General features: G+C 38.7%; 1 protein-coding gene and 1 long non-coding RNA gene across 2 annotated transcripts; both read left to right on the top strand.

The window, feature by feature from the left end:
• The first annotated feature begins 4,224 nt into the window (after positions 1 to 4,224).
• Positions 4,225 to 4,991, top strand: LOC119496282. Its single transcript, XR_005208680.1, has 2 exons — positions 4,225 to 4,620; positions 4,729 to 4,991. It is a non-coding gene; the product is annotated as an uncharacterized LOC119496282 (long non-coding RNA).
• Positions 4,992 to 8,404: 3,413 nt separating this feature from the next.
• Positions 8,405 to 12,490, top strand: LOC119496281 (brefeldin A-inhibited guanine nucleotide-exchange protein 3-like). The gene is made up of 4 exons (XM_037783456.1): positions 8,405 to 8,518; positions 9,020 to 9,331; positions 11,815 to 11,948; positions 12,447 to 12,490. Exons 1-4 carry the CDS (start codon positions 8,448 to 8,450, stop codon positions 12,488 to 12,490), a joined length of 561 nt encoding a protein of 186 aa, XP_037639384.1. The 5' UTR covers positions 8,405 to 8,447.
• The last annotated feature ends 3,465 nt before the right edge of the window (positions 12,491 to 15,955 follow it).

The raw sequence follows: 15,955 nt of genomic DNA on the forward strand, positions 1-15,955 counted from the left end.
AGTCAACAAAAGTCAGCGTCGGGCTCGCGCTTGCGCACTTTAAATAGACATGAACAAGCATCGCTCAAAGCGGTGAGGCGTCACACGTCAGCTAAAACCACAATATCACTCTATATTTCACCTGCTTGGCAGTAATGTTAGCTGACGAGCAGTGGCGGCTGGTGGATTTTTTTTTGGGTAGGGCCAATCAATTTCAACAAACATCCTAGTACGATTCAATGCAAAAAAAGGTATCAAAAAGCGCTACTAGTGCTTGGCTGTTCCATTGTCATGCCGTTAAAATGGGCTGTGAGAGAAGAGAAGTGGAGAGAAGCGAGAGACGAGAAGACAAGATCACGCGAGAACTGACATGAGCCCTGACGAGAACAGAGAGAGACACACGTGAACGTGCGCGCGCACACCATGGGCCAAATCAGTTTGGCCCTCCCGGAAGTCTTTTTTACGGCGCTGATTGGATGAATTGTATGTCATTCATGCTTGTAATCATATATCTTTAATCAGTGATTGGCTGTACTGCTTATTAGACCCGCCTTCCTTGGGCCAAATCCATTTGGCCCCAGAAAGTACACGTGCAGCAGAGCAGCTGAGAGGTGCACTAGCAGAGAGTTCAAGGAGGAAAGCAGATATTTGGCGCAGTTATCCTATTTTACAAATATTACGGGTATATTCCATAGGTCAAAAACACACATATTGACAATTTTTATAATTTTTATAATTTTTATAATTAATAATTTTATAATTTTTTTTTTTTTTTTTGGTGGCTCAAGGTGGGTGGGGCCAGGCCCCGTGGCCCTCTATTGGCCGGCCGCCACTGGTGACAATAAACATTTTGAATCTTGAATCTTGAATCTTGAATCAGTATGTATCTTTTCAGACGCACTGAGCTGTAATTTATGTCATCACTTCCTGAGAGCCTGCTTGCCAGTTGGAGACGTGTAACCATGGTAACCCGTGCCAACCTCATGTGACCAAAACTGCTTTTTTTGTGAGAATCAAAGTGTAAACTAATTCAAATAGATAAATATATACATTAAACCTAGCAAAGTTAAATCTTACACTTAGAGTTAAATTGAAGCGTTATTGATGTAACAGAGCTGTCCGTCACCGTCTGTTATGAACGTTGTCATCACTACCGCATGGCAAAAAAATGGGTGTTATTGAGTTTGTTCTTAAATGTGACTTTCAGATTGAAAAATTGCCAGTCAAACTGTCCTTATTTCACAAACAAGTTTTGTTATGCTGGAAACTCATGTACACACACAATTTCACCCCCACACCAAACCCCCATCTGGAACAACAGATTTGTGTTATGTAATGGTATATCTCTCTACTTACAGCATTGGATGGATAAAAATATGTGGTCAATAATGCATCTAATGAATGATCAGGGATACTTGCTATTCTGGGAAAGCTTCTGCTCAAAATATAATATAGTTTGCACACGTGCCCAGTATAATAAAGTGATAAACTCAAACAAATTGTTACGTAATCACCTGACCAACATACTGTACCCAATACGATCAAACAGAAACCACATCATCCAACTATTTTCAGACTAAGACATTAAGAAATGGAGATCTAAATACATCACTTACCCTGTAAGCCCTAAGACAAAAGAAGTCCATTTCAAAGTAATGTCTAATATTTATCCATCTAATGAATTGCTAAGAGATTTAATGTTGATCACAATAACTGCAATTTTTGTGAGACTGAGGCTGAAACTACTGATCATCTGTTTTTCCACTGTATATATTCTCTGTCATTCTGGGAAGATTTGCAGGACTGGCTGTCAACCAAAATCCAACTACTTGCTCCTCTCACAAGAGAAAATATTGTGTTTGGTATCAACATGAAGAACATTAAGAGTGACTTGATATTGAACAATCTGATACTGCTGGCAAATTTTTTCATCCATGCATCCAAACGGATGAAAAAGAAACCTCTATTTTCCGTTTTCAAAAGCAACCTTGTGGACAATCATCTCAGTGCTTTAAGACTAATGAAAGGACAACATGCAAAGTCTCTCCTCAGAGCTTATGAAGAACTGAACATATATGATGATGACCCCTAGAGTTACTATGGAAGAGTGCAGTCGTATTATTTATTTATTTATTTATGCATTTCTTTTTTTGTTCCTTTAATTATTTTCTACTCTCTTTTATTTTGTTATTATATTTGTTTTTTATCATAATTTAAGTTATCTTTCCTATCCAATTGTGCCTTGTATGTTAGAAGTATTGAGTTTAGATTACAATGCCTTAATATTTGTAAATAAATTCATTTACAAACATTAATTACCCAATTATTACATAATTAATTATCTTCAATAAAAAAAAAATAAAATAAAAAAAAAAGTAATATTTCACCAAAAAAAGTATGCAATTTGCGTACTATTGGTTTCATATGAAAGTTTTGGAGATACTAAAAATATCTAACATACTGTGTTGTTGCACTAAATAGCATGTTAGTGTGGAATTTCGGACTTAATGGTTGTTTATACAGTAGCTGAGAGGAAGTAAACTTGAAGCTGTTTCCCTGGCAACAGCATAGCAATGAAAACAGACATATTGACTGTAGGGAAAGCACAGGTGTGTCAGGTATGCTAGGAAAGCGCGGTTTTTAATAGCATACATTTACGTACAAAAGTGCCTTATATATATATAGAGTCCTTGTTGTCAGACAGAATCGGAGTAAATTATTGTCCATATCTTATAAAAGACTGGACAAAATGACCCAACTGAACGGTCAAGTGTCATTCCTGAATCACCTGGTAAGTGACACTATTACATTTACTCAATATGATAATTTAACCTTTGTAATATCAGTACCTTACAGCCATATCATGTTATTTTTTATTTTTATGCAGTTTCAAGACTAGTATCTAACGTTGTGCTAATGTTATGATAGTAACAGGAGGGTTAGCATGTTAGCATACAGTTAGCTTCCCGATTTGATGCCAGTAATCTGAAGAGATATGAATTTCACTTTAAAATAGGAAATAAATAAAAAACACAACATTTTTATTTATGTAAAATGATCATGCTTGGTGTGAAAAGGCTGCTGGTCTGAGTTTTAGTGATATGTCGGTCGCGAGAGGGGTGCGGTGCAAAGATGTCATTTTAGGTTCTTATCACATAGATATACTGTTTGTTCAAGTGTTTATTTTTCTGATAAGTTTGGTTTTAATTAGTTATTTGATGCTATAAAAGGCGCTGAGACGTCATGATTGGCAGCTGTGAGTCTCTCTCGCTGACCGTGCTCGGCCTCGATACCGCAGCTCAAACTCCCCGATGACTACTGCGCAGACTCTGGCTTCAAAATCTCAAGATTGCAGCTCCCGTATCCGGGATATTATGGCTTCACTTCTGTACAGTGGGAGGAAGTGGAGACGCGTTGTCCATATTTACATACAGTCTATTGTCATTACAGGGCGTTATCGCCACCTACAGGGCAAAGAAAGTAATAGCTGCGGTCATTTTATCATTTGTGCCACTCACAGGTGATGAGTGTTATAGCTGCAAGCTTTTCTTTTTCCCATTAGCGCTGTTATCTTTTGTCTGTTTCTAAGTTTACATATTTTACATTTAACACGTGCTTAGCTGAAATATAATAATACAAATTGAACAGCATACTGACATCCAGTGGATAATAAATGCACAGATGGAAATAAAATTAATCATGTGGCTGTAGTCTTGTTAGATAGCAACCGCTGCTGAGTCACACCTGATGACAGTATCTTATCTTTTTGTGTGTGTTTGACTTGGCAGCAGAATCAGTTATACTTATCTAGCCACTTGCTGTGTAAAAACTCAGTCACAGACTTAAACTGCTTCGCTTCGTTGATATAATCTTAAAGGGGACATATTGTGAAAAACTCCCTTTTTCAGTGCTTGTGCTGATACATTTGGGTATCTGGAGTGAATACCAACCCACAAACCCAGTCAGTTTTTTGTGGGCTGCCTGGATCAGAAAACATGTGATTCAACAAGCCATTCAGATTTGGCTCCCCTTCCTATGTCACATGCAGGCTCGTTAGAATATATCGCCCACATCTTGAGAACTGCCTTTGCAAAGGTGCGCCATATTTTTCTCACAAGCCAATCAAAGCAGTCTGGACTTTTTCTCTTAAAGAGACAGGTGCTAAAACCGAGCGTTTCAGACACAGAGTGAATACAGGTATATTCAGACAGACAGGAGGAAAAAAATAATGTGTTTTTTGAACATTAAAGCATGTAAACATGTTCTAGGTGAAACCCAAAATACAAGTATGAACCTGAAAATGATCATGATATGTCCCCTTTAACGGATGTCAAATTAGTATCCTGTTGTTTTCAACATTCATCTTAATGTATTCTCTCCCTACTCTTTGACACCCCCTCAGTTGAGCATTTGTGTGTTTTTCAGGCGCTGTGTTCTCCCGCTTCATCCTCACCGGCGTGTGGAAGAACCTGATCGACGTGCTGTCCACGCCGCTGACGGGCCGCATGGCGGGCAGCTCCAAAGGCCTCGCGTTCATCCTGGGAGCAGAGGGAGTCAAAGAGCAGAGCCAGAGGGAGAGAGACACCATCTGTCTGAGTTTAGACGGCCTACGCAAAGCCGCTGCGCTCAGCTGCGCCCTGGGTGGGTGAAACATTTGTCTCATGTGTCTGGATTAATAAGAAAAACCGAGATACAGTACATCACTCATCCCTGCAGGGAACCCCTCTGTTCTACTTCCCCTCAACACAGAGAGGTCAAAGGTCAGGATCACATACGCAGCAGCAGCCCAGGAGCTGGAACAGATCCAAGTCTAAATTGAATTCGAGGCATGTGTGTGCTTTCAGTTGCACCACTTATTTTCAGCAGCTAAACAGCCACTCAAAGCTTCCAATTGATACGACTCCCCAAAATATAATATATGACTGTGAAATATTGCCTTGCCTTCCTGTAATTGCATAAGATCCATGAAATAATCGGCAGCAACTGTAAAGTAAAGTAAAGACCAGACCGTACATACATTTATATGATGTTTCCTACATTATCCAGCAGTAGTGGATGAATAAGAAGTCGGCACCGGGGCAGACTTGCTGTCAGAAGGTTTTATTGTCCACTTTGACTCCACACTAACTGGTCTGGGATGGCCCTATATACATGTATATAGCTAACCCTGCACACGGATGCATAATGGAGATGGAGTGAAGAGGGCCAGAGTGTAGGAGCTGTCACGAGATTGAGCAAGCGTAGCGCCATCCGACTTCAACCCGAGCAGAGCTCTAATTAGTCAGAATAATTGAGAGGAGCTGTGAGGCTGAACGGGGCTTTTTACCTTCAATACCATCTATTGGCATCTTACCAAGTCACAGTAAAATACTTTAACGATCACACAGATGGAGTGCAAACGGCAGCAGTCTGGTTTTGACACATCACATATCTCGTCTGAAATCAAGCATGGGATCAAACTCAGTCCGTCTAACCCCACCAGACCACGAGCACGGCCTTTTTTAACAGTTTTAACATGAAGTTTGCAGAGTGCAAACATGCAGAACATCATTCAACTCTATTCTGATTAAACTGAGAGAAATTAGATTAACCTGAACTTATTGCAATATATCTTTAACCGTTGTTATGGAGATACAAATGCAAATACAAAGCGATAAGATGAGATAGATAATTGCTCTTTTAAATACTTTAGTTATGAAAAATAACAGAGAACATTTCATGTAGAATTGTCTTGTTTGGGGGCCAGCTGGCCATAGAGCTTAGTACAGATAAATATTATATTAAGCAAAAATTAAATGAACATTTCAGCCTGCTGATTGTTGCTTTAACAGTCAACTGGGTTGGATGGATGGTGGCAAACTGAACATTATGGCTGCCATTGTGAGGCATATACGATACAACCGGTCAGATGTTAAAACACGTATAGAGTAAATGCTAACATATACAGTATATAATAACATATCTGTGGCTTATGCGGTGTATATCATAGACTGTATATAAGAAGTGGACGTAGTCAACGTGATGTCACCCATTGGTTTGGAGTGATACGAGAGGGTGGAGCTAAGTACAACCGAACACTGAATAAGACATTTTTAGGCGACCTAAAAAGATTATAATTAACTTTCATGAACTGAAAACACAATGTGAAAGGGTTAACGTTGTAAGATGAAAACACGGACAACTCCGTGGTAGCGATCTCTCAATCACAAGGTAGCCACGCCCTACCCTGCTTTATGGTCTATTTGACTCTAAATGGGTCCATAATTTACTAAATGAACATCATGCTGTATTGAAGAAGACTTGAAACTAGCGATTGAGACCATAAACTCATGTTTACAATGTTTACTGAGGTAATAAATCAAGTGAGAAGTAGGCTCATTTTCTCATAGACTTCTATACAATCAGACTTCTTTTTGCAACCAGAGGAGCCGCCCCCTGCTGGCTGTTAGAAAGAATGCAAGTTTAAGACACTTCAGCATTTGCTTCACTTCTCAGACCCCAGAGTTTTGCTGAGCGATCCTGAAGTGACAGCTGCCCGGTAAAAAGCTGAACCTGTTGGACACTCAGCAGCTCCACTGGAGGTTAAACAGAAGCGTTAAGGCTTTCATACAGACTGTTAACTGCAGATTTTAGAGAGAGAATATCAGGGGAAATACATTTTTACAACATCCCCAAACGGGCATGAAACCTGACTGAAATTATCAGCACAGAAGAATTCGTTAATATGAATGAACACATGGTGTAGAACCTCAGCTGTGGAGAGAGGACAGTATGAAGGGAGGGAGGGTACAGCGTTTTACTCTCAGTTAGAAATTAAATACACCGTAAGGGGAAGAAAACCCAGACATCTTTTAATTATAGACTATATATAAATGGTCAAGGTTAGGAAATGTCATCGTTTGGCTTCACTTTTGTACAGTGGCAATGAGGGTTGAAAGAGGAGATGTCACACGTCGTATCATTGGGGTACAACACGATCACAGAACATGAAGATGATTGATTTGTTTCACTGAGGCGTCCACAGGGAGGGTGTCAGTAGCCTACTTTATTAGTGAGAATTACAATTCTGCAATTATTGAAAGAATCTTTAATAAAATACTTAAAAATAATCAAATGCTTTCTATTTAAAAACGTTCTATTGTGTACCCGCCGCCATCTATTTGAGCATACCCAAAAAGTTCTATCAGGCTGAGCGCACCCAAAGCGCTCTAGAGTGGACACCATCCCTTTATTCCTAGTGCCGTCTGCTGTACATCGCACCTCCAGTTACAGCGCCCATGTGTCATACCCCATAGCTCAAGACCGTGTCCCAGCCTCTTTCATTAAGCCTTGTACAGTGGGAAGAAGAGGAGACGCATCATCCATCTTTATATACAGTCTATGGTCTAAATCTGCGATGTGTCTTATCAGTAGAGTCAAAGCATGGATGAGAATCAAGAGTAAAGGTCACATTTTCACTGCGCTGTGGTGTAATTTTTAAGATGAGAGAATGAAACTCAATAGCTTGTCTTAACACTGTGTGTGTATGTGTGTGTGTTTGTGTGTGTGTGTGTGTGTATATATATATATATATATGTGTGTGTGTCTTTTAGGTGTGGCTGCCAACTGTGCCTCAGCTTTAGCCCAGATGGCTGCAGCCTCATGTGTGCAGGAAGAGAAGGAGGAGAAGGAGGTGGGAGAGATGGGTGACGCCATCACACAAGGTACCGAGAGCACACACACACACACACACAAACACACACGCCCACTATGAAGAGATACAGTATGTTACAAGACCAACTAGTAGCTGATGAGTACACACACATGTACACTCATACACAGAAACACACACAAACAAAACAGTTTGCACAAATGATCGAGAGCGAACAGCTCAAACAAAAAGAGACCTGAATGATTGTTTCCTCATTTTATAACCAAAAGAGAATTTTGAATAATGGCAAAAATTTAAGCTGGTAGCATTAATACTTGAGGAGACTCTGGTCCAGAACTCCCTAAAAGGTGCTACGAGTGATACACAGGTCTTTAGTGCCATCTAGTGGAAGCTGTGGGAAACTACGACTACATCTCTTCTCTCATCGTCTTTTACAATCCCCTATATCTTTGAAAGCAAGGACAAGAGCTTTTAATGATATGCATTATTCAGTTTCATTAGATGTAATTAATTGTCATTACAAGCTAAACCTTAATTTAGTGTGTCTGTGTGTGTGATTACTGAATGTTGTATGCGGCGTACATTAAAGGTTGATTAAGTGGTGTAAAGTTTGTGAATGTTGAACATGTTTTTTCTAGGGCTGTCAATAGATTAAAGTATTTAATCGTGATTAATCGCTTTAAATTTATACATTTGTGTGTGTGTGTGTGTGTGTGTGTGTGTGTGTGTGTGTCCAGTGAAGCAGCGCGTTGAACAGCGCTTGGAGCAGATCGGTCGTCCTCAGGGAGTTCGCCTGCATACGGCTCATGTGTTGTGTATGGACGCCATCCTGAACGTGGGACTGGAGATGGGCAGCCACAACCACGACTGCTGGCCTCATGTCTTCAGGTACACACACACACACACGCACACATGCACACACACACACACACACACTGGCCAGCTTATCTGTTTTGGCCTCTGATTACTTAAATTCAGTGTGTGTCAGATGATGCTCCCCAGTGTGGTACGCAGCTCGCTGCTACCCATCTAATTCTTCTACAAACAAAAACGTATGCGATTGGAATCATTTTTTTATTACTTTCCAATTTCCAATTATATTTAACTAAATTTCTAAAAACTCTAGGGATGCTTGAAGATCGTTAGAATTCCCTATTCTGATTTTTATAGAAGCAATGTTTTCCTATAGGCTTTAAAAAATACAAAAGATTGTAATTTGGGACATTAAATGTTTTTGAAAACCCCATTTGATTAATTTCAAACAAAAAGTTGTAAAAGCTCTTTAGAAGATGTAATTCTGGAGATACTGTGCTAATACAATACATGTACATTCACTTCTTAACTTTTCTGTTTCACCTCCTTCACCTCGTTTCACTCTTTGTCTCTCAGGGTGACCGAATACATCAGCTCTTTGGAGCACACCCACTTCAGCGACGGATCCTTGCAGCCGTCCTCTCTGACCACCATCACCCAGCAGAGCCAGCAGAGCGTCGGCGTGGACCTGGGGATGGAGCTGAGCTGCGAGCCCAGCCCGGAGGCCTCGGAGCTGGGCCTGAGCCAGCCGGTCATCCAGCCTCTGTCCATCCAGGAGCTGCTGAGGGAGAGCAGCCGAGGCCGAGGTCTGGACCTGAGGGGCGGCAGCCTGATGACTGGGACCAGCGCTGCCAAGGCTGTGTGTACGCTGTCAACACAGGCTGACAGGTAGAGCTCAGATATCACAATACACCACACATTTATCTCTATAATCACAATAATCATTTATTTTAGCTGTGGTTCACAAATATATATATTTTATTTTTAGTCCCATTATAAAGCTCATCTCATCAAAGTCTATATCGCATTATCAACAAAAATATCATTGTCTTTATAACATATAATATTTCTTTCTAAGATATATAGAAAATGCATTTTATTGTTGTCAAATTTGGCAAAAATGTCATGTTTGCAAGACATTTTTTGACATTTGACTAAATCAACTAATGGGAAAAAGAATTGGTATATTAATCAGTGATGGAGATAATCATTGGTTGCAGATCTATTACAGATATTATAGGCAAATTACATGTTTTAGATTTTACGGCAGACATTTTAGGGGTATTTCTCCTTTTAATTGTTAGAGTATTTTCTTTTTAATAAGAGCATTCATCAACAGAACCAAGACCCAAAGTGGTGCAGCATAAACAAACCAGGAAACAACAATATTTTAGGTTTTTATATTTTTTGCTGTCAAATCGATTCAAATATTTAATCGCGATTAATCGCAAATTTATCACACTGTTGAAAATGTGCCTTAAAGGGAGATTTGTCAAGTAGTTAATACTCTTATCAACGTCGGAGCGGGCAAATATGCTTGTTTAATGCAAATTGATGTATATATTTATTATTGGAAATCAATTACCAACTCAAAACAATGACAAATATTGTCCAGGAACCCTCACAGGTACTGCTTTTAGCATAAAAAATATGGTTTGGAACGTTATTTAACCTCCTTCGGGACGAGCTAGTGGTTGGTACCAATGGATTCATTAGGTTTTCATATGATGCCCTTTATCTTCACTCTAGCTTCTGAGCCCACTACAACCTAAAAATCGCAAGTTGTGTTAATGCGTTAAAGATATTAGTGGCGTTAAAACAAATTTGCGTTATTATCGCATTAACTTTGACAGCCCCAATAAATATTGCAATACTTTCATCAGGATCAGTAGGCTCAGTCACCATTGTGTTACCTCATTTGGCTATAAATAGTGATTTAACAGACATTTATTTAAATAAAAATCTTCGAGATTACCTTCGAGAACAAAACACAAAACATACATAAAGAAAGAATAGCATAACAACAGTTATATTTACCCGCAACCTAACAGCCTGTCTCAATACATCTTAGACAAAGTATATAATATGAAACAGTTTGACAAGTGTATACCAAAAAAAGGATGCTTAGTAGGTAGACTATGAAAAATGAAAGCTACCAACTCCCTCAGTTCAGTTTATAATTAAAGTGCAACAGCCCGATGAAACATCTGTTGCTTCCTTGTTATCACCTTGTTAAATTATCAGCCAGCATGACGGGTATCTCTTAGTGAGATGTGGTTTGTTTTGGCAGATAAATTCACTGACATTTGGTGCTCAGCAGGAGACGACGCTGTGGCCACAAGATGGCAGCACAGAGCTTCTAGAGTGTTTTTAAGTTTTAGGAATCAGGTTTAGGTTAGAGCCCAAGTATAGAAATACAGATGTGTGTGCGTGTATAAGGTGTGTGCCAACAGTTCTGGACTTATTAAATTTTGGCACAACCAGAGAATAAACTGTGTTCATTTCAAGGATCATCTCTTATGTCACCTGTTATCTAGGCTGCTTTTAGGAGCGAATAAAAAAAAAAAAAATGTTCCCTCTGATCTTCTGCAGCAGATGGACTGAACACATTTACAAGCTGAAAGTGGTGCCAAAACATAGTAAATACTCCCCTCTGCACAGGGCGGTCCCAAAAACAGTGAGCTTAAAGGGCAACGCCGCTGCTTTTCAGCCTTAAAGCTTTGTTCCTCTGCACTCTGAATATTCACTAAATCAGTTTCTACAACAGCCATTTCATCATATCTGTGATCTTCTAATGATTTGGGGTCATTTGATATAACACCAGTGGTTTCCAACCTTTTTTCTTAAGGGAGCCCTTTTCTATCATTGAGTAAACTGATGACCCCTGACTTAGTGACATATTTTATGGATGTTTCATATTATATTCAATGCATAACAATAACAATACAGAACAACTGATGAACTGTACGATTAACTCAAACAGTGAACAAAATAACTGCAGGAAGTTTGTGTAAAACAAGTGATTTGGATGAATTTTGAGCAGATTATTTCCTGTGAATATTCATCAAAGATGAGTTCTCTGTTACTTTTAGGAACGTTTAATACAAATCTATGTCAGTATTATGTACTTTTTGTTATTTTAACAATCATATATACTTAAGAGGCTTCTTCTTTTATTTATTTTTTCTCCCTGACGCTTGGCCATTCTTCTATTAGCTCTTTGGTTGTACTTTTCTAATTGTTATGTTTAAATCTAAAGTAATAATCCAAACTTTTAAAATAATAATTTTATTGTAAATATTTTTTAAAAAACGTTGTCTTACACCCCGTATCTGTGTGTATCTGTGTGTATCTGTGTGTGTGTGTTCCAGGTTGTTTGAAGAAGCAGCCACCAAGCTGAACCTGGTTGGTCTGGTCGGCTTCTTGCAGCAGCTCAGGAAAGCTTCTCAGTCTCAGCTGTTCGACTCTGTTACTGAGACTGGAGACTATTCACTGGCGATGCCAGGTACACACACACACACACACACACACACACACACCTTTACCTTATTGTGGGTCAATAATCTATAGTCTTGGCAAGGACAAACTGCACTGTATAAATAACAGTAAAGAGCTGGCAGCAGGGTTGCCTTTATGTTACTGTAAAATTAACATTATTAGACTGTCGCTGAAATTTACAGCTTTGTACTGTTAATGAAAAATACAGTTAGAACTATTTTTTTTATTAATTTCACAGTATTTTACAGTTAATTTACTGTTTAAAGATACATTATATAGCTGTTTTTCCACCTTTCTTTTACATTATCTTACTGATTTGTTTTAATGCACTATTTAGGTTGTATTTTTTACATACATTTTAATAAAACATTATTTTTTGCCTAGATGAATAGACTTAGCAGGTTACAGACATAGGAATAGTCACACTAAATACAATTAAAGGCACTTGTTAGGAAAAAGGCTATAATAGACTTGTTGACACTTTTCCCAAAATGTTTGTCTATAGCTGGCTACAAGCACAGAATGCAAACCAGAACAACATGTGAGTGAAGAACAGAGCTAATTCACTGATTTTACAATCATGTACAATGTACAAGCCTCACATGAGCAGATCAGGTCCCAGAATTAAAAAAATACTGCATGAACGTGTTACTGATGATACTTTAGACAGTTGATCAGCAGTAAAGTGCTGTTTTTTAAGAATGCATTATAGTTCAATTAAAAAACGGCCTATGAGCGTAATTTAACAGGTTTTCTTTTGTATTAACAGTAAAGCACTGTTTTAAGCAATAACAGGTTAATACTGTTGAAATCCTGCTGTAAATTAACAGCACTTGTTTACAGTGTGTGTCCATGGATGAGCGTGCGTAATTGCGCAGAATGACGAACCGTTCTGTTGATTTCAAATGTATTTTTGGTATTGTCTGTGTTATTAAGCATTTCTCCCTTCACACACACACATACACAGGAGAGAGAGAGAAAGACAAAGGATGATATTACACAGAATGTGAATGGACAATAAATTATAGAGAGAGAGAGAGAGAGAGAGAGAGAGAGAGAGAGAGAGAGAGAATTCATCATTCCACTATCTTTTTTTTTTCAAGGGGAAAGTTAAGTGTTTTTTTTTTTATTTCATGAAGACAGGTTTAATCTTAAAGATCAACTGTTTCTCATGTAACCAATGTGAGGCACCTGAAGTGCTGATTTCCCTCAATTGCCCCTTCAATCATTTTCTCTACTTACAGTTCAAGCATTACGCATTACATTCTAAGTGTCAGGACAAGAGGTGCAATCTGCCTTCATCTCACTTCTAAAACTTATGAAATGTATGTTGCCGGACGTGAGAGCAGGAACCCAAACTCCTCCTGAAGCCTTTCCATCATTTTGTATGTGTTCTGTATGATAGCCCCAGACGTGGGTATGATACTAATGCTGTGTGCAGCCTGGGGTAGTAGCTCCATCAAGCGGTCATAAGCCTCTACTGCATGCTGCTGCTGCTGATTTCTACAGTACAGTGCTGGAATTCCTTCTTTTTTCTCAGTATGAGATCATGTGTTCATATATTTATTCTAGGGCTGTCAATTAAAATATTTAATCGTGATTAATTGCACGATTGTCCATAGTTAATCGCGATTAATCGTAAATGAATCACAAATTTCTTTATGTGTTTAAAATGTACCTTAAAGGGAGATTTGTCAAGTATTTAAGACTCTTATCTACATGGAAGTGGACAAATATGGTTGATGTATGCAAATGTATGTATATATTTATTATTGGAAATCAATTAACACATAAAACAATGACAGATATTGTCCAGAAACCCTCACAGGTACTTCAAGATTCAAGAGTTTTATTTGCCATTTGCACCTATAAGTACATTGGAATTCTGAGCGGTTTACACCGAGTCAGCTTTAAGAAAAGAAAAAAGGTAGAAAAGGCACAAAGTAATTACAGTACAAAATAAGTAGCACATTCAACTCAACACAATAAATAAATAAATTATTAAAATATAAAACGCCCTCAGTGTAGTCAATAAATAAACTAAACTACTCTCTGCATAGGAACGATACCCCCAGAATACAAATATACAGTATATATGCTCCATGACCATGTTAAAAGAACTTGTAGCTCTCATAAAAATATTTTTTTAAATAAATAATTAATATATTTCAGACAATTACACAGTGGAAGGCAGCATGTTGCACAGCATTACAGTCCATTCAGTTCAGGTGTACTGTGTGTCAATAATGGTATGGAGGTGAGGTGAGGTGTGGGGTATTTGTACTGCATTTTGCATTAAAAAATATGCTCAAATCATAACATGGCAAACTCAAGTTCAACAGGTAACAACAGCTGTCAGTGTGTCAGTGTGCTGACTTGACTATGACTTGCCCCAAACTGCATGTGATTATCATAAAGTGGGCATGTCTGTAAAGAGGAAACTACCCATGGAATCCATTTTCATTCACATATCTTGAGGTCAGAGGTCAAGGGACCCCTTTTGAAAATGGCCGGGCCAGTTTTTAGCTAAGCTTCACTCTATATCAGTGGTTTCCAGCCTTTTTGGCTTGTGTACCTCATGTCTACATGTGACCCCTCACCACAGTTTACGGAAGTTCAGCCAAAGTGAATTTTCTGCTTCAGACTGTATAATCTGAAGGAAGGAGCTAAAACTGCAGTAGCATCTTATTATAATGAAGATTTAAGGCCATAACGTGTAAGTGGGAGTCTATGACATGAAAACATATTTACCTTCAAAAGACTATTTTAACCCTTAGCATCAGCACAGTTATTCAATGTAAACCACCAAATACTACAGACTGACTGACTGATAATAGACTTCAGGAGAGCAAGCCAGCTGTATTTTTAAAGACCCCACCCACCCTGGACATGGACTGTTTACTCCCCTTCCCTCCAGAAGGAGATACAGGACAATTAAAACACACACAAACAGACTGCGGAATAGCTTTTACCCACAGGAAGTCAAGTGTGTAGAACCCCCAGCCACCCCACAAAGGCTGAGGACACTAGCTGCCGAACCATAATCATGTCACCTGCACTTTATGATCCATTTATTTATCTATATTTTGATTTGAATGTTTTTATGTTTGCTTTTACTGCCAAGAGCTGCTAAACTGTTTTTTCGTTATTTTTCCATGACAAAGACAATAAAGTCTCTATTCTACTGACACAAGCAGCACTTGAGGTCAGTGCTCTTGCTGATTTGACACCATACTGGAACGCTTGTTTGTTTGTAAACCACCAAAAAATGCTCACATCAGCTAAGTTTTCTGAACAACATGACATTGAAATATTGTAATATTGTATCTTTAAGGGGATGCCAGTCTTAAAGTTAAACTGTCCAAGTGTAACTTGTTTTTCTACGTTAGTCCAGAACCCCGGTCATGTCATCTTTGCTGAGGAGGTGATGGCAGATCCTGCTAAGGTGGAAGCATTAGGGGTTGAAACCGTGATCAGTGTTCATATGATTGGCTGTGTGAGTGTTGATCATGTGATTGCAGTTACATGAGTTAGATGTGTTTGGAACCCTTCCAGCATGCACTGGGACAATAGATCCATGGATACAAGTCTCATTTTATGTGTTCCTGTATTTTTTACTTGTTCTACATTGTGCTCCACAATGTTTCCACATTTTCATCGCTGTTGAACAATTAGATGTTACCAGTGAATATGGTTAGACCAGTGATGCCAGTGCATGATTGGTGGAGGTTCCCTCTGAGTGTGCAGGAGACTAGGATAAACAGGAAGGCAGTCCAGGGACTCCAAAATATCAAAAAAGTAGCAACGAGGAAGAGAGTATATTAAAAAACCTTTATTGTAGTGGCTAAATCATTTAAAAAGCCAACATGTTTCGACCACATTAGGTCTTTCGCTTACAAAAAAAAAAGGAGACTACTTTGACTATACTACAAAAAAAGTTATAAATGTGTAGTAAAAATATTAAAATGTGTATGTGTGTAGAAGCCCAGTGTCCAAGTGGGCTGTGCAATTTAT

Source organism: Sebastes umbrosus, chromosome 11 (assembly GCF_015220745.1).
Source record: "Sebastes umbrosus isolate fSebUmb1 chromosome 11, fSebUmb1.pri, whole genome shotgun sequence".
Classification (NCBI taxonomy): Eukaryota; Metazoa; Chordata; class Actinopteri; order Perciformes; family Sebastidae; genus Sebastes; species Sebastes umbrosus.